Raw genomic sequence first — 19,930 nt, 5'->3', positions numbered from 1 at the left:
GGCTGTGTTGACCCCAGGGCCATAGTATGGCTGGAAGCATTAAATCAATTGAAAAATTGTGAATCAAACCTGTGTGTACCATAGGTAGCGTCCAGGATATTAAATCTAGAATGTTACACAGCTGATGTTTCTGTAAGGTTTCTGGAAATGTTCCATACCTTCAGATTTTCAGTAGACTGGTAGCATATATTTTCATTTCACTTATGTTTGTTTCTTGTGGAAGAAGTAAAGTATGATTCTCTAAAAGTGAATGGCTGTGGTTGATTCATTAGACTGGAATTATGTTTGACACTGTCTGTTGTCTATTGTATATTTCATATACATATATGACATTCCAGAAATTGGCACTTATGCTGTCTTTAGGCAGTTGGTTATCTGATTCTTTTTAATGCTCTTGTGTCCGTGTTTTGGTTACAGAACTTTAATAGTCACAGGGTTCCAGAGCCAATCCCAATAGCTGCCATTAATATAAAAAGTATGAAATACCATTAAGAAAATTAAATTCTTTCTACTGCCAAGCTGTTATTTGAGAATAATTATTATGTTTATTAGAGTCATGTAAGACAGTTTATGCTGTCCAATATAAATTTGTAATTGCAGTGCAAAAAAACGATTCAAATTTTATGACCTGTGAAGCATGTGATATTTTTTTGTTACCATAGAGGGCGGAGAGGTGTATGTTTGGGACATCAGAAGCAGACACTGTTCAGGGCGATTTATTGATGATGGATGTATATGGGGTAGCAGCATAGCTGTGGCACCTGGTGGTCGATTCGTGGCATGTGGTGCTCGTTCAGGTGTTGTGAATGTGTATGAGACAGCAGGACTTCTGTCATCTACAAACCATGCACCAAAACCAGCCAAAATATTACTGAACCTCACTACCTCTTCCACAGCAGTCAAGTTCAATGCTTCTTCTGAGGTTCTGGCCATGGCCTCTGATGAAAAAGTTAATGCATTGAGATTGGTGAGTTCTCAGAATGGACTAAATAGTGAGATATTCATTTTATTCTGGGGTATTGTGTTTGAGGCATACACTTGAGCATTGGAAATGCACTGCATATCATGTGTTTATTGCACAAACTCATAAAATGAATGTGAGATGCAGAATTCATGTTCATTTATTCACATGTTTCCTCCATTCTATACAATTCAACCTTGATATAATGGGCATTTATAAAATTGGTAAAACAGATTATTTTAATTGTTACTCATAATATATGAAAATGATTGAAATGTGTCATATACAACTCCCTGCTCCAACTTCATATTACATGTACATGTATCACAATATGGCTGCAAGGTGTAAAGAAGTTAAGGATAGTCTGGCAATATTTGTTCTTTTCTCAAAATCATTTGAAGAGCATATTGCAGCTCTTCATGTTAATTACTTTGTCACTGGTCTTCTGTTACACAGAACAGCTAATCATATTTTGTCTTATTCTTAAAAATGGTGAACATTTTCATCAAAGTCAATGCATAAGGTCTTCCTACCATACAGTTTCACTGTTTAATGAACTACCAACTTCAAAAAGCTGTATTACTTCAGGCTTCATATTCAAAACTAGGTGATTCCATTTTGTTACCATAATTAAGATTGTACCCTTTTGAACTTAAACAACACAAAGTACAAGCATAGAAAAATGTTCAGTAACCAAGTGACACAACACACAAAGAAGCTGTTAGCCTGAGGAGGAAGTTCAGATGGTATCACATGCTCAGCATTTCTTATTACAAAAATTTGGTTGGACTTGACCTTAAAGCGATCAGATCGTACTAAATGTGGTCCAAAAAATATCATCACCTACTGTCATTGTGCAGCATTTTGAAGAGTCAAATGCTTTTCAGCTGTGTGTTAGAATGCTTCTGCACATGCCCATTAACCCTTTTACCTCACGGTTGAGTAAAGTACCATGAAAATTCTCCAAGAAGACCACCAACCATTCTAGCCATAAGTGATCTTTTATGGGGGTTGTCTCTAATAGTAGGTGGATGTATAGGAATTTGGGTAGTATAGTACAGTAAACACCATACATGTGCATTACATAATAGCTATATTGCACGAGTGTACTGCCCTTAATATTGCTTTACATGAAAAGATGCAGTATGTAATTTCAGTGAAGTGTTAATAATTAAATAAAAACATACATAGACATGCACGAGGGTTGGCACTTTAATAGTGGCAACTATTTATTTACAAGTGATACAAAGTAGATGCACATTTCGAAGTTTTACTGTCCTTCATTGTAGTCACCAGCATTGGGTACAACCCGTTGCCAGTGATGTGGAAGTCGTAGGATACCTTTAGCAGCGCCTGTTGTGTTGATAGTTCAGATGGAGCGGTCTACTGCCTGAAGAATCTCTGGAACAGTTCTGAAGCGAATGCCACGAAGTGGTTCCTTCATCTTAGGAATCAAGTTCAAGTCACAAGGGCTTAAGTTCGAGGAGTATGGTGGATGGTACATCACTTGCAGCACCATCAGTCAAACAAATCAGCCACAGATTGCGCTGCATGCGGCCGAGCATTGTCCTGCAAAATGATGGGTGGGTTCTGCAGAAAGTGTCGCCGCTTCTTTCTCAAAGCTGGTCGCAGAATGTGTTCCAAAAATGAACAGTAATACTGCTCATTGACGATATGCTGTCGGGGAACGGTATGCGTTAGGATAACACCATCACAGTTGTACACGAGTATCACAATGACTTTAACATTGCTGGGGTTCTGACGAACTTTTGATATTCATGGTGACCTGTAATTATGCCATTCGTTCAATTGGCTTTTCATTTGTGGCTCGTACGATTTGGCCCGTGTCTCATCCAGCTTAATGATATGGCATAAGAAAGCTTCTCCTTCGCACTCATAGCGCTCCAAGTGGTTACAAGCAGCATCATATCATAGCCATTTCTGCATTTCCGTCAAATCATGCGGAACCCATCGTGATGCAGTTTTTCTCATGCCCAGGTGTTCCTTCAGAATGTGAAGCACAGTTGTATGCCCTAATCCTGTCTCTCGGGCCAGCTCACGAATCATATGGCGTCGATCACTCTGCAGTAACGCGGAAAGAGCACACACTTCTTCTTCACTGACGCTAGGACAACCTGGCCAACGCATGTCTGCCACATTTTGGCGTCCCTCGTTGAAGGCTTTTACCCACCTTGCCACTGTTCTGTAAGGCAATGCAGATTCCCCGCAAGCCTCTTGAAGACCTTGATGACACTGCCATGCTGTACGGCCTCTGGCACATTCAATCTTTATCCAACTCTGTTGTTCCTGTTTCGAAAACATCGTGACAACACTACATTAGACCTCCAGCTAACACGAGGCTCTGTTCTTGTCGTTACTGCGCGTGCGTGTGATGTGGGAAGGGAGAGTCCGTTTGCTCTGAGGTAAGGTAGGTATGTAACTAATGTGTGGTATAAGCGACATTATTTGGTTCCGTTGCATGGCTTCTCTACAGCAGTGTTGCCGCTATTAAAGTTCTAACCCTCGTACATATGCAATACATACATTACCCTACCGATCTTTTGGCTTTAAAAGTGAATCTGATATGATATGGGTTACAGTTTTAAGTGTGTTTTTTACATATATGTTCTCAACTTTATCCTGCAACTTGTTAAATAAAGATGCTGAATAATTTCTTAACAAACCAGTTGAAGTCTTCACACATTCTGGTGTGAATAACTTCTACTAAGCAGTCATGAGTGGTTAGTCGCTGGCTTCCCACTGCACTGGCCCGGGTTCAGTCCCGGGTCTGGTCAAGTGGGATTTGTGGTGGACAAAGTGGCGCTGGGGCAGGTTTTCTCCAAGTACTTCAGTTTCCCCTGCCAATCTTCATTCCACCAATTGCTCCACAATCACCCTCACCTACCATCTGGGGCTGGTACAATAAGCCAGAAGTGGCCACAATACAAAGGACTTAGTCCCACCCCACTAGCAATAAAAAAAAAAAAGTAGACATGAGCAGTGGGGAATTTCTTATTGCCCTCTTCCTCATCCTGATCAGGCTCACTGGAATCAACTAGGAGAGAACAACCACATTATAAAATGCCAAAATAATTGCAATCTTCATTAAACAATATTGTCATTATGTTACCCTCATTATCAGGTATGCAGTCTGCATTGTTCTTCACAACACTGGTGAAACCCGAGGCCAAGAATGGGAATCACCATTGTGAGATGGTCTGTTTAGAGAGGGGATTTGGTAAAGACCAGGCACAATCAGTGGTCAGCGATAATGTTGGTCTCTGAATAGGGGGTTGCATTAGACTAAAATGGAAGAAAACACAATCCCTACCACAGAAACATGGCCTTTAGAGAAGTCTCACTGTATTTATATGGACATGCAGTACTCACACATAGATAATTACATGGATTTTCCTCTCATAGACAAGGCAGAGGTTCTGTTGTTGGATTAATGGTATCTTTACTACTGGCAGCTATAAACAGCTTTGGAAACAAAACATTAATAGAAATAAGTCACAGATAGTTAGAAACCACTCATAATTATGAAAGTGCCAGTATAAGTCCACATTTTATGTGAGCTTTTTCATATGTGTTATGTTACAAAATTAAAGATTCCAGTGATTTTTCACACTGAAATAAAGATATTATGATATATACTTATCCTTTTGCAATTACATGGTAAATTATATGAAAATTTACTGACTTGTTAATTTTCCATTGATAAATTGTTTATCAGTTCATCATTATGAGTGTTTCTCTCCTTTGTCTGTTTAGAATATTGTTAGAGCTTCATTCTGTTAGACATGTGTAAGTGTTCTGTAGGGAACAAGGTCATGTGAGATGACTGTGTTGCTTTCAGGTACATTTCCCTAGCATGACTGTTTTTTCCAACTTCCCGGGCTCAGTGAAATCTGTCCTTGCACGACCTCAATGCCTTGACTTCTCCCCTGGCAGTGGTTACCTTGCTGTTGGAAATAATAAGGGTACAGCTCTGCTCTACAGGTAAGGATTGTATTTAAATGTGAATCTAAGGGGACTTGATATGAAAATGTTACAGGTTTGCCTCTCTGAACTGTGACATATTAATGTTCAGCTGTCAGTTTGACCAAATTAACCCATTTGTATAAGAACCCAGAACGTCACTAATCATAGATCCTATCACTGGACACAATTGTGAGCCTGTTCACTTCTGTGTGTTCCCAAAATGATTTTGTTAAATACGGTGTTAATATATTAGTTTTTGTGTACCTAGGATTGTGTTCTTTTTGGTTTATTTTCGCATTGTCACTCCCATTTTAATATTATTCATGCATCAATATTTCAATTCCCAAGTTCACTCTTTTCATCAAATTTTTTATTGTATCCTCTTTTTCTGCATAGTCTGATTCTGTCCATCTCATCCTTCTTGATTTAATCACCATAACCTCAGTGTTACAAGAATTCATAAAATTAATAAAAGTGGTCATTTAAAAGGTAATCATGACTTCCCAAAACTGTTAAACTATACAGTCCTGAAGTGAGTCTTCTAATTACATATGTCATCTTCTTCCTCTGGCTCTGCAGCCCTTCTAATTTAGCCTTAACCTCCCTAATTACATATATCAGACAGATTTAGCATTACCTGAATTGAGAATTTAAAGATTTTACCCTACTTGCATAACTTTCTGTACTTACAACTGACTGCTTAAGCAGAAGTCCCACCCACATTTGCTGTGCACCTGCAGTGTATGAAAGCATTACATGTTGAACTGATGTTGTATTTTAGCATCCTGTTGCACTGATTCATATTTGTAATGTTGTATGTATTAACAGTCTTCAAGTGCACACAATCCCATTTACCACCTCTACACTACGTGTTTCGGCAGTATGCTGCCATCTTCAGGTGTATCGATCCGTTAACCATTTCACTGCTTGCCTTTATACGTCCACTTACAAATAATATTAAATTATTATTATTATATAAGGAGATATACAAATTTAATATTATTTGTAAGTGGACATATAAAGGCAAGCAGTGAAATGGTTGACGGATCGATACACCTGAAGATGGCAGCATACTGCCGAAACATGTAGTGTAGAGGTGGTAAATGGGATTGTGTGCACTTGAAGACTGTTAATACATACAACATTATGAATGCTGAACTGACTTATGTAAAAAAAAAAAAAAAGTAAAGGTATCCCCTTAACAGGCCATGGAGGCCCACAGGTTTGTGAGACATCGAGGCTCCCACATTTTCTCTAGACGGTCGGCTCTGAAATGGCAGTAAGGTTGTCAGCCTTATGCACCGGCCACCCTTTTCCCCCGGAATATTCCTGGTACTCATTTCTATTACGAGGCTGGGTCAGTCCCAGGGCCATAGTGCACCTGGAAGGATTAGGTCAATTCATAGAATCCACCTCATTGGGATTCAATCCTGCGACCTTCCTGCTTGTAGCATAGTGCTTCACTGTACATATTCTGTGTTAAGAGCTGGTATTGACTACAGCCAATCTGCTTAGCACTGTATACTAATGCTCTTCCTAGCTGTGAAACAGTAAAGCCACACTTGGGACACTGAGAGTTCTAGGAGTGCAATGAAATGGCTGGTATTGTCATTATCATTGGTCCATTGGCCAGTATGCCAGCCAGTTTCTCCTAAAAGCACTCAAGCTGCATGCAGTACACGTCTTCATTCTCTGCAGTCCACATTTGTTGCTGTGTCGCTTGTCTTCCATGACAGACCAGCTAATAGTATTTTGTCTTTGTTATTTAAAATGATGAACACTGTTGAAGTCAATCCATCCTGTCTTTCTGTTTTTCCCTTAACAGGTTACCAACTTCTCAGAAACATATTTCCTGAAGATTCATGTTCAGCTCTAAGCTCTTCTGTTTTATTACCAATTACAGTTGAGCACTTTAAATTTAACAGCACACAGTACAATGACAGAAATGTTTCCAACTTAACCTAGCAAGACAATAACAGTCGACTGACACAATATATAAAAAGTTACTGGATTGAAGGGAAGTTCTGATCATGTCACATGATAGATATTTTTCACTGGTCAAAATTTGAAGGAGGTTAGATCTTTAAGCCATCAAGTCATTCTAAAACAGTGTCCATTACTGCAACCATGCAACATTTTGAGGAGTTGGACAGTGTTTTTTGATTCTGTACTGTAATGACTTCTGCCTCAAGATCAGATAACTTCCATGCTTGATAGCTGACTGTAGGCTTTCTTTTTGTAGATAAGGGAAAGGCATAGAAGGTGTGTAACTGGTACCTTTGGTTACTAATAGCTTTGAAAGTGAAGTTGCATGTACAGTCAGTGCAGAAAATTATAAAAGTCACACATGTTATGACAAAAGCACGGGATAAAGTTGCCATTTTATGTGAGATTTTTGCACGTAGGTAAAGATAAGAAATTGATGGTACCAATGATTCTTGTCACTAAATTGAAGCTCTTGTTATGAGCCATATTCTTTCTGTCACAGTCACACTGTATTAAGGTGCGTCCACGTTACTCATGCTCGTGCGTCAGAAGCTTACTGCTGCCGGAAAATCAGGATCTGGAGCTGACGAAGTGGACACCCAAACTGGTTTGCTTACAAAGCCTTCACATTTCTTCACAACAGATATCAGCTACAGATCCTGATTTTCCAGCAGCATTAAGCTTCCGACGCACGAGCACGAGTAATATGGACGCACCTTAAGATGGAGAAAAAATCCTCAGCATATATCTTTCCCCATTTCCCAGTTTTTATTTATAATTAATTGTGAATGAACCCCAATTACAAATGAATTCTGAATTCCATCTAAGGTCAGCATAGTATGCATGTATATGTGCTAAAATGTTAGTATAAGAAGACTCTTGCACAATGATCATCAGCTGAGATTTCCACCAGGGTGAACTGTCTTATAACACAGCCTCCTCCAGTCTTCCCCATCCCCCCATAAGTCCTCTTGTATCTGTGCCTTCACTCTGTGTACACTGTTTTATGTTTCTTTCTTACTCTGTTTCTTTTTGGTCTGTACAGTAGTCATTTGCCATCTTAATTGTTTATGTTTTTAAGGAATCTTGTTCATTCATAGAATATGTCCATAACACTGTGTCCTTAATTTCACCAGTTTTTGTGGTGGTGTTCAGATATTGTCTAATGTCTTAGCTTTTCAGAATCTTATTTATCATATAGAATTGTTGCTGTGTTATGCAGGTCAATGGATGACAGTCTTCAGTCCCTTCTGTCTTCCCATAATCTTCCTTTTTGATTTCTTGCCCACTCTTTCTTCTCATTATGCTGTTTTCCAGTGTCTGGGTAAACTCTCATGTTCTGGGTTTGCCCAGATGTCTCTTTCCATTACCTTCTAATTCTAATGCCCTTCTCACTATTCTTGATGTAGCAATTTCTTTTACATGAACAAAGCATTGTAATTGTTCCGCATCTAACTCTGTTAACATCTGAACTTCTCCGCCTTCGAGATTTTCATTTCTAACGCTATCCCATGTTGTTTTTCCCTCAGTACTGGTCACAGATTTCATATCGATTGCTTGAATTTTGCTGTTGCCATTGTTTCAGTATTATGTTATTGCTGGTTCACTGTGTACCTTATATGAGATGGTATCAGAAAGTTCCCAGACTGTTATTGTTGTAACTGCTCCGTGAAAGATGAGAGGGGAGGCCAAGGTCACTTCTGCAAACCTGTTGCATCATTCTGCCACATGACACCATGCTGTGAACACACATTGTTTTTACTTTGTATTGCATTTTGTCTGTGATGGATGCAAAAGTGAACAGTGTGTCTGCATCAGGTTTTTTTGTGAAACTCAGTAAATCCGCTACCAAAACCCTTGAAATGCTTCATGAGGCATTTGGAGAACATTCTTTAAGCCAGAAAACGATTTTTGAATGGCATTCACATTTCAAGGCCAGTGGAATATAAGTTGAAGATGACAAATGATCAGGGTGACCAAGCACCAGCAAAACAACAGAAAATATTGAAAACATTTGAGAACTCATCAATGAAGACCATCATTGAACAATCCATGAGCTCACAGACACTCTTGGGATCAGTTATGGAGTTTGCCAGATCGTAACAGAATATTTGAACACACACCACATTGCTCCGTCATCACAAAAACGCACGTTCCAACACATCCCTGAAAACCACAGAGTTTGTGATTAACAACAACATGGTTATCATTCCTCATTCTCTCTACTCACCAGGCTTAGCCCCATGTGATTTCAGTTTGTTTCCCAAATTGAAAATGAAACTAAAGGGATGACATTTTGAAACAGTGTCTGACATCCAAAGGGAATCACAAGCTGTACTCAACAGCATTAAGGAAAATGACTTCCATGGTGCTTTTGAAGCATGGAAAAAATAATGGGATCTCTGTATATGTTCCAAATGAGACTGTTTTGAAGGAGAAGGCAGCCAAAATTGAGTAAGTTAAGCCATTTATTTTTTGACCTAGTCCGGGAACTTTCCGACAGCACCTCGTAGATTACTTTGGGAATCTCTGTTCCAAAATGTTCCTTATGTAATATGGTAAAATATAGAACTAATTTGTAATCCTTCTCTTGATCTCTCCAGTGATTTTCCCGTCTGAAATAATTTTGCTTCCCAAGTAAATAAACTTTCCCACCTCTGTAATAATTGTGCCTACTAACGTTTATGTCAAGGTTCATTGAAAATTACATGGTCACTATGTTGTCTATATTCATTTTCAGTCTATATTCTTTTATAATTAGATGTCCTTGATATAGTTTCTCTTCAATCCCTTTTCATCTTTCCCCCCACATCAACACATAAACATAAATTGAAGTTTCCTGAATTTGATGTATTGAAATTTCATCTTACTTGAGTAAAATTATGTACCAAATGTGTATATTTGTCATTTCAGGTTAAAACATTATGGCAATTACTAGGTTCCATTACAGAAGAATAGTTGTGTAGACAAAATGTAAACACCTGGAATACTGACCCTGTACGGAGATGCGTGCACTGATGTGAACATTCCATCATATTACTTATTCCTGTCAGTCCAATTCAAGGAACAGTCATGCAGGTATCTTTGGAATTTGTGGCTGCACTTCTATAGTGGCCCATGACCTACAGCCAAACTGGCCAATATTGAAGATTTTGCTTCATGAAATTTTGACACCTGATTAAAAGTACACTGTAACTTTGAGATAATGAGTATTTATAAAATTCATAAAAATACTCATTCTAACAGATACCCATAATAATAAAAAAATGGTTGAACTGAATAATCTCCAAGCATGTCTAACTTATAATTACATAAATCACAGTGTGGCTGTAAGTTTTGAAAGAAACTGATGCAGGGATAGTAATACTGTGTCTATCTTTTTTTAATGTTACAGTCATGGGATATGAAAATAAAGACAAATTATTCAACATTCCTAATATCTTTATCATTTCTGAACCGAAAAGTTAAAGACTTTCTTATATGTACATAACTTTCTGCCACTTGCAACTGACTGTTTATTAGGAGCTGTGTCCTTAGAAGCAAAGTCCCACATACTATTTGCTGCATACACACAAAGCAGGGTGAAGAAATTAAGGTTAAACTGACATTACATATGTATGCTCACTACATTATGGACTGGTTCTAAATGCAGATGTGTGACATGACTTCTCTTGCTTTGAGACAGGGAATCCTCATTTCAGAATAATGAAACTTCCCAGTCTTTTTAAGTGTGCCACAAAATGTTTAGCTTCTGCCTTGTTCATTGTTCAGTCAATTGGTGTGGCAACTGATGTTTCTTGACCAAACCATTCAAAGGTGCAGATTCCAAATCTTCATTGTCTGTGTGGTGCATTTGCATCTGTGTCACTGGTCTTCGGTCATTTACAGCTAACTGTATTTTTCTTTCTTCAAAATGCTTAACAGTGTCCACAGTCAGTCCACATTACACTTGTGTTTCATTCAGACATACATCGGGCTCCATACGTTTGTTGTCGCATGTTGCCTATGCAGCACAACAAATAACTTCATGTGGGTCTCGGATTTGGCAAACATGTTTATTACCCACACTCATAGTCACGAGTACAATTATTATCCACTTATAACGTCGCCAGTATCACAATTTTCAGTCTTCAGTCTTCAACTGCATTCTGCGGCGGCTATATTTCAGCTGTACTCAACAGTGGCTATCTTCCAACCCTCCCAACCTTGGCTTCTGCGGCGGCTATCTTCCGACTCTCTCTGGGGGGTATCCAACTCATTCACATGGGTCTATCCAATTCTGTCTGTCTGGTACATTCAGCCCCGTTATATAGGTGTTCAAACTGCTTAGTGAACACCATCTTCAACAGTTCAGTTTCACGTGTTCTGTGCTCGTTACCATGGAAGTGGTTCATTTCTAAAGTTTCAATAATCTGCTGTTATTGCAACAAACCTTCTATTGTCCTTTCATCTGGGGAAACGTGTTTGTTCCTCAGGGCATTCCCAGGCAATGGCCGACTGGTATTGCCACCATAATTAGAGATAAGCTTTTAACTTAACTTGCAAGAAAACCCACAGAAAAATTCTCAACTCCTCTTTAGCCAAGCAACAGAATACACAATGAAACAAGGTAATGTACTGAAGAGAAACGCATTTCTCATGAGCAAATATGTGAAGAAGATTTGAACTTGATGCCATAAATTCATACTAAATATGATCGTAAAAACAATGTCTGTTACTGCAACTGTATAAAATTTTGTGGAGTCAGACATTGTTTTTGATCACACGTTGAGACAGTTTGCATCCACACTGTAATTCTTTATAATATCAAGTAAATTCTGTATTCACACACACAGTACTAAAATTCCAGACTGTGAACTTCTTTTCCTAGAAAAGGAGGATGTCCAGAGAATTGGTTAATGATACCTTTACAGACCATCGTCTGTAAATACAAGGTGGTTCAAATATGGCCGGGACTATTTGTGTGTAAACAAGCCACACTGCGCAGCAGCTGTGCGACCTTGAGAGAGTGACGTCACAACCTCCACCCTTTCTCTTTTTTGGGTTAGAACATGTTCAGTCCTGTCTGGGAGTTGCTAGAGTGATGAGCGAACAGAAGGTACCGCGGAGCGTGGAACAATGCATTGTGATCATATTCCCTGTTGAAGGAAACGTCCCATCCACTGAAATTCACCACAGACTCCAACAACAGTATGGGGAAGAGTGTCTCTCACGGACCCGTGCGTTTGGATGCTGTAAGTGCTTCAGAGAGGGCAGAGAGCATGTGGAGATTAAACCGCATGATCATTGGCCGCGAACATCCGTCACCGAGCCAAACATTGATCGTGCAGATGTGCTTATTCATGAGAATAGGCGCATGGCTATGAAGGTACTTGGAGCAATGCTGTCCATCAGTGTTGGTAGTTTGGAAGACATCGTGAAATACCACCTGCACTATCACAAGGTGAATGCATGGTGGGTACCACGCACTTGCTCACGCAAGCTGCCAGTTGTCTCCTACAGCAATTTGAAGATGAAGATGATGCATTTTTGAAGTCTATAGTGACCACCGATGGAACGTGGGTGCACTACTTCATTCCCGAGTCCCAGCAATCATCAAGCGAATGGCCGCATACCAGTTCTCCCAAACCCAAGAGAGCGCGGAGGAGCCATTCGGCAGGAAAAGTGATGGCAATGTTCTTCTGGGACTGGCAGGGCGTTATCCATGTAGACTTTCTGACAGATGCCAAAACTGTCAGTGCAGCTTATTACTCAGACCTCCTGGCAACAGACATGAAGGAAAAGATCCAATCCAAGCGGAAGACAGGTGGAAAGCGGGTAGCCTTCCTTCAAGACTGTGCATGCCCCCATACGGCCAAAACAGCAATGGAAACCCTCTGGAAATTGAAATGGAACCGTATGACACATCCGCTGTACAGTCCCGATTTGGCCCCAAGTGGTTTCTACCTGTTCAGAAGGCTCAAATCAGACTTGCAAGGCATGCGGTTTGTGGACAACGATGCTGTCATCCAGACTGTTCGAGAGTGGATACACCACCAACCACAAGCCTTTTTTGAAAAGGGCATCAGGATGCTTCCAGAACGTTGGAAAAAATGTGTTGACTCTGGAGGGAAGTACGTTGAAGACTGACATGTGCAAGTAAGTGTTTGGCGATTATGGTTTTTAAAAAAAAAATCAGTCCCAGTCATATTTCAACCACCTTGTAGCTTGGGAAGCAGAACTGTAAGTACAGTCAGGACATAAAGTTGTAGCCAGTTTGGAATCACTCATGGCGAAAATGCTGATATAAAGGCCTTATTTTATGTGGGGTATAACTATCCATGTATGTAATGTTAACAAAGTCGTAGTTCCTATGATTTTCCTTGTTATAATGGAGTTCTGATTGTGAACCATTCTCATTCTACCATTGTTACATTGTAATACATCGAGTTATGACTCACAGCTGAAGTCTTATCAGTATTAATTTTTTAGAGACTTTGGTAAAGAGGATGATTCCAGTACATCCATTATCATCTTGTAATGTCTGGCACACCACAATCATTTTCTTCTTGAGCCTCCCCTTTCCTTTTACTAAAGTTGCAGGAACAAATGTAAGGGAAAGGTGGAAAGTTAAAGCTAGTAATTACAGCCTCATTACACTAAACTTCTAACATTACTTCAATGTTCTAATTTTAGTACTGTACACAATTTATAATTACTGTATGTGAGGTTAGTAAGTTCAGATATTCAGATATGTGTCACTTAACCTTAACCTTTAACAGACGAATGGCACATATATAGGTCGCAAACAGGAACCGGAGTTGGCCGAATGACCTGTGTACCCGTCGCAGGACACATTCTCTCATTGGGAGTGCTGGCAGTTTGACCTTGGATTGAAAACCAAAACAAACCTACGTGAGGTCATGTCAGTGGTTCATTTCTTAGCTCTGAACAAAGAAATCGTTTATCACGGTACTGGTTTCAAAACTATTTACATTTAGATATGACTGTTTATGACCTGCTCAGCCAAATAATGCCCAGCTTTGTTTCGAGAACTGATGAGGAAATATTTATCAGTGCTTGCATATGAGCACTTGCAGAGCCTTCAAGGAAGTCTGACGCATGCAAGGATTGGTTTTCAGTGGCGAATTATCAGTCAGGAAGTCAGTGTCAGACTCTCATATATTTCTTTATATATCATTTTTATTTTGCATCTTGGAAGAGGTCTAAATCCCCTGAGCTAGTATTACTTTGTGAGTAAAAGGCATCTTCGCAACTGCGACTTTCAGTATGTGTCAGACTGGCACTCTTTTTTGACTGGTATTATAATTACTTTGCATCACTATTTTGCGAATATTACCAACAGGTGAAAGTGTCGCATTGTCAGTCAACATAATTTATTCGATTTTGCTAGAAACCCCCCTCCCCCAAGATCATTCTTCAGTCGCACAAGCCGAATATCACGGTCAGTGGCGTTTCTTGGGGGAAGGCCAAATTTATCACGAGGCCCAACTGATTTGACTGGAGTTGAAAAAGCCATAACACTGGCCAACCAAAGGGAAACAAAGACGTCGTGTGTTTCGTTAAATAAGAAAAGCAGGAGCACCCTCTTCTATTGTAAAAAGTGTGATTTTGCTGTGTGAAGTGGACTGTTTCGAGAAGTGCCATGCATGTCAGTGTGACTATCATAGTGAAGTGACACAGTTCAAACTCGCCTACAGTAATATTATTGTATATAGAGTGATTATATTTACAATATCACCAAGTCTCAAAGCTGAATATCACAAGGCGAATATCACGGTCAGTGCCGTTTCTCGGGGGAGGCCAAGGTTACCTGGGACCCAACTGAGTCGACTGGAGGTGAAACATTCACAACACTGGCAAACCAAAGGGAAACTAAGACTTATTTGTTCTCAAAATAAGAAGCTCAGAAGCACGCTCTACCACGGTAAAAAGTGAGACGTTGCGCTATGTTTGTTTGGCTGCTTTGAGACGTGAGTTGCGCTATGCGTGTTGGGCTGCTTCGAGACGTTGCACACGCGTCAGGGTGTGAGTTATCGTAAACTGTGAAGTGACGCAGTTCAAACTCACATACAGTCTGAACAAAATATTATTTATATAGTGTGATTATATTTACAATATCACCATGATTCAAGGCTGAAGAAAAAACAACGGGTAAGTCCTTTGGAATTTCATGACATATATAATAAAGATTATATTTTGCAATTCATGACAAAATAATCACAGTTAATTTTCATTTGTAAAAATTGCTCTTCTGTGTACATGTAGAAAAATTTATTGTCTTCCAGGTTGTTTTTAGTTTTTATTTCTATGTTGCATAGAACGGGAAATATGGATTTTTTTCTGGCGGTCTGCAAATTTAATTAATCAGGGTGATTTAAATAACGGCCGCAGGGGGCTCCCAGCAATTTAAAAGTCCATATGTTAAAGGTTAATAGTGTGTCAGAAAGTGCTATAAAATGGTACATGAATTGTGCAACAACAACTGAACCCTGACTATGTGTATACTTCTGAACTCAGGTCCCACTGTCCAATTGGAACGTCTTTGAAAATCAGAACACATGGCATTCCTAGTTTTAAGCTGAATTTGAATACATGGTTTAGCCTTTAAACATATCTGAAATCTTTGATAAGATCTGCTCACTGGAAATTTATCTTGCAGTTATATTCATAATTACAACATATACCTACCTACCACTCAGTGCTACAACCGTTGATGAACCTTGGCCTCATCTACAACCAGTCTCAACATCCAATGCATGTTGCCATAGGAATGGACCTACACATAATGACCCAAGGCTGGTTATTAACGTTTCTGAAGAAAATCCTTTTTACAGGATGAAGTTGTTAGCCAAATGCTCAACCCCCAACCTGGAGGACAAGGGTATCTCTCTTAGTCTGGACTCTACCCTTTGACCTTTCTGGCATGGGTGACTCTACTGGTAGTGAAACTACTGCCAGCATAGCTCTCCAGGTCACAGAGTCACGCATGCCCCACCACCACCACCACCACCACCAGCACCATGACAAGGTGCAGACACCTTTGGGGAAATGACAACATATATCAGACATGAATCTGTAATCTTTACTGGTACTCAACAAGAGAACGATGTTTTATGTAGAAACATTCTTCAAAATATTCTCGTACAATATGGGTCTGTTGGTAGAGCTAATGTGAGTCTTTGGCCCAGACATTAGGTCTATCTAAATGACCCAGCTGAGTAGGTACCTCCCCACCTTTTCACCTGAGGATGGAAAGAGATATAGTTTCTGTAATGCTGTGTTCTTTCTATATATTAGACAATAAATAATGTCCAGAAATTCAGTAATCCTAAGTGTAATATGCTGTCGTCAGAACCCTTTAGAATTGAACTTCTTTAAAGTATACTACAAATTATCAGCACTAATATTGAACATTTATATGTAATTTATGTTATTCAGTTTTAAAAGTTATTTTTCTTAAATGTTAACAGTAATTTTACCATTAAAAGAAAGGTTAATTAATCATATAATGTGATCTTAATATATTACATAGAAGCAAGGGAAACTCTTCGATTCCTTCATTCTTGTAAACTATATGTGATGCCAGTTTTTAGGTGAATAGTAATTGAGTATGTTGAAGAGCATAGTAATTGTGTGGCTTCCAGGAAATGCAGTATTTCTGGGGCCAAGATGCAGCAGTGGAGCAAAAATAAAGAAAGTTCATAGTTGGAGGTTTTATCATAAAGAATTCTTTGGGTATAAATACAGATCATTATGAAGAGATGAGGAAAATGAAGTTGTTTCTACCAGCAAATTGAATGTCAGAATTTTATATGAACAGACTTGTTTTTCCTTATGATGTTCCATTTTGAAAGAAATACTATCCTGTTTCTAATATTTTCTGATATGAATATGATACACAAGTTGATGTTCTGTCCTTTATTAAACTTTATTACTGTACTGCCATGCGGGAAAAGTTGAGAAGCACAGAGTTGGGAAATAATAAAATTGGACCATGGAAGTGGAGGGGACAAGGATAGCTGTCTCTTATGCCTGCATCAACATAAACACAGTGTTGTACTCTGGAGTATATTTTCTCAGAATTTGCAGTTACTGTTTCACCATCTCTGAAAGACTTTCCTGGTACTTCAGTATTTCAGTACATACAGTGAAGTCTGAAATGGCAACTATTGCTACTAAAGCAGTAATTATTATTTTGTGAGGCCAGGATTATAGACGACATCTCAGTGTAACTGTACATTTAGGCAAAGAAAAACTATCTGATTTCATATTAAATTGATTATCCATATTTTTTGTGGGACCTTTCAAATATGACATAGCCTAGTTTTGGAATTTCTAAATTAAGACCTAGATAAGGAGGATAATGTAAATAGAATTATCAAAGTTTTGCAGTTGCATCTGACTGATGACAGAGATGAAATTATATTCTGGTAACTAACAGTGGTACATATAAGATTAAAAGTTCTGTGACTTGCCTTATTTTACTTCAATGGCACAAGAACAATGAATGCAACGTAACTGAAATAAAACTTTCTTATATAGAGCCTTCATACTGTGGGGACATAAGCTTTAGCTTGCTTTGCTTATATGTAAATCTGGCATTACTTGGGTCAAAGTAATGGGTGTACAACAAAAGTGGCAATGCTAGTTCCTAAAATGACAGATAGAGCAATATTTTGTCAGAAAATTCAACTGACATGTAACACTTTTGGAACAGTTGTAACTGCTGAAAAATTATCAGGTACTTCTTGTAGAGTTGAAAGTTTTAGGATTCCTACTTTCAACAAAGTATTTAAAATAGGGCTGTCCAGCTAGTAGTCTCCACGTTTCTGTTTAGCACAAAATCGTTGGATACTTAGGATCTAAAAGTCTGTGATGATGGCATCTTAATGCACAATGATTGACTTTTTAGACACCTATCATCCCTTTATATTTAAAACGTTTTGGAGACTGGACTGTTTCTCCATCCACAAGTAAAAAAGCGTTCTCATTTCGGCCCAATCAATAAAGCTAGTCGCTGTCTCCAGACACCAGAACTAACAAGGAAGAATATGTAAACCAGACACAACATAGACCATTTGTCTTAGCTCCCATGGATGTTTTCTGTTGTGTTTGCTTATATGTCCTAGTTCTGGTGTTTAGAGAAAGGGGCAAGCTCTGTCAGTAGGTCCAGCCATGGGGGCTCTTCTCCTGAGGAAGAAGAAAAGTTCAGTCTCCAAAATGTTGCAAATAAAAATAGGATGATGGATATGACCAAAACCCCATTTGGCCTGATCTTTGTTTGCATGGTTTACTCAGTAACTTTCACAGATGGTGGTAGTGCATACCTCTGAAACATTCCTAAACTTCTACCAGACTACATGGCATCAGATCACAGAAGATTGTACTCTTCAGTCATCACCATGAGAACTTCAAATCCTACAAACTGTTCATTGAGATGTTGGACAACCTTGTATATTCAGACGATGGATTTGGAAATTTCCATGAGCTTGAATTTTTGTCACTGCTGGACACTATAAAATGCTTTTAGGAAACATTTTCTTTTAACATCACTGAAAACATAGACCTTAACTTGAATGGCAAAGCAACCGTGATACTCAGTCATACTTACAACTGCCTTAGTTGAACATCGTTTTCAGTATCAAAGAAATTGCAGTGGTTTTCATTGAAGCACAGCTGCTGCTTCACCTTTGACCCAATCCCATCTTCAAATTCCAGGAAGAAATTTTAAAGAATTCAATGCCCAAACAAGACTGGAATTAACATAAAATTAAAGTGTAAGTTGAAACACTTGGAAACAATGTAGATTAATGATAATAATTTTTAGTACTGTTAAAATAAGCCATTGCTATTCATTTGGGTAAATATATGTCTTGCAGCACATGCATTCACTAGAGCTGGACCACACTTTAGGATTAGTATAATGCTTCAGAGTTATGAGCAACATTGTGTTGCAAAGGACATAACGTTTGCTATCACATATGCAAAATCTCATTAGAGATTATTGAGTGAGACTTATTTTGATTAAGTTATACAGTCACTGAACCATGGGCATTTCCTGCTTTAACAGTTTTCTTTATATGCTTCATAATCTCAGGGGTATATTAAATTGATTGATTGATTGATTGATTTAACATCCATAACTGTTACATTATGTACAATTGGACAAGTCAGTTTTTTATAAAAAAAAATATAAGATTAAAAACATCACATCAAATGACTAATAGTATACAAAAACAATAGAAAAATAACATAATAAGTCCTTTAAATATGATAAAACAGTGGATGAGTATAATTAGGCAACAAAAGCTAAACTATAAATTACATGCAATAGCTAAAATAAATTACCCAAGTATCTTTATTCTATTATTGCGCTAATTCTTGTAAAAATATTCTTGAAGGGAATAAAAAGCTTTGCACAACAAGTAATCCTTTAATTGACGCTTAAAAACCTTGAACTCTTGAATACTTCTTATTTGAGAGGGCAAGTTATTATACAATCTTATTCCCATGTTAATCACACTCCTTTTACAACGTGAGGTGTTACATGGTTGGACATACATTTTCTGCTTATGTACTGTGTTATAACCGTGCACATCTGAATACGAGATGTTATATATCCTATTTTTCCTTAAAAAACACAACGTCTCAAAGATATACAATGAAGTTAAGGTTAAAATTTTAAATTCACCAAAAAATTCTCTACACGATACCCTGTTATTGACTCTTTTGATCAGTCTTAAGCATTTTTTTTGGATTATAAATACAGTTTGAATGTCCTTTTGACCACAACCCCAAAAAATAATACTGTATCTCAATAAAGATTCAAATTTTGCAAAATACACACTTCTCAAAATTGGAAGACTGACCAAATCTCGTAAGGATTTAATAAGATAGATGGCTTTGTTTAATTTTTGAACTAAATGGTGAATGTGAGAGGACCAACTTAAATTCTCTGTAATATATATACCTAAAAATTTTAAATTAGCTGTGTAT

At 38.3% G+C, this 19,930-nt stretch overlaps 1 protein-coding gene across 1 annotated transcript in view; it reads left to right on the top strand.

The window, feature by feature from the left end:
- The window catches only part of LOC111871778 (U3 small nucleolar RNA-associated protein 18 homolog), a 30,050-nt gene extending 19,686 nt beyond the window's left edge, over window positions 1-10,364 (top strand). The window contains exons 7-9 of the mRNA XM_023865098.2: window positions 663-967; window positions 4,821-4,963; window positions 9,845-10,364. Coding sequence (XP_023720866.1) covers window positions 663-967; window positions 4,821-4,963; window positions 9,845-9,869 — 473 coding nt within the window. The 3' untranslated portion in view covers window positions 9,870-10,364. The remainder of the gene's footprint in view (window positions 1-662; window positions 968-4,820; window positions 4,964-9,844) is intronic.
- Window positions 10,365-19,930: the final 9,566 nt, after the last annotated feature.

This window comes from Cryptotermes secundus, unplaced genomic scaffold, assembly GCF_002891405.2.
Source record: "Cryptotermes secundus unplaced genomic scaffold, Csec_1.0 scaffold846, whole genome shotgun sequence".
Lineage (NCBI taxonomy): Eukaryota > Metazoa > Arthropoda > Insecta > Blattodea > Kalotermitidae > Cryptotermes > Cryptotermes secundus.
Note: the sequence above shows the minus strand (reverse complement) of the source record. Positions and strands in the feature narration are given on the sequence as shown.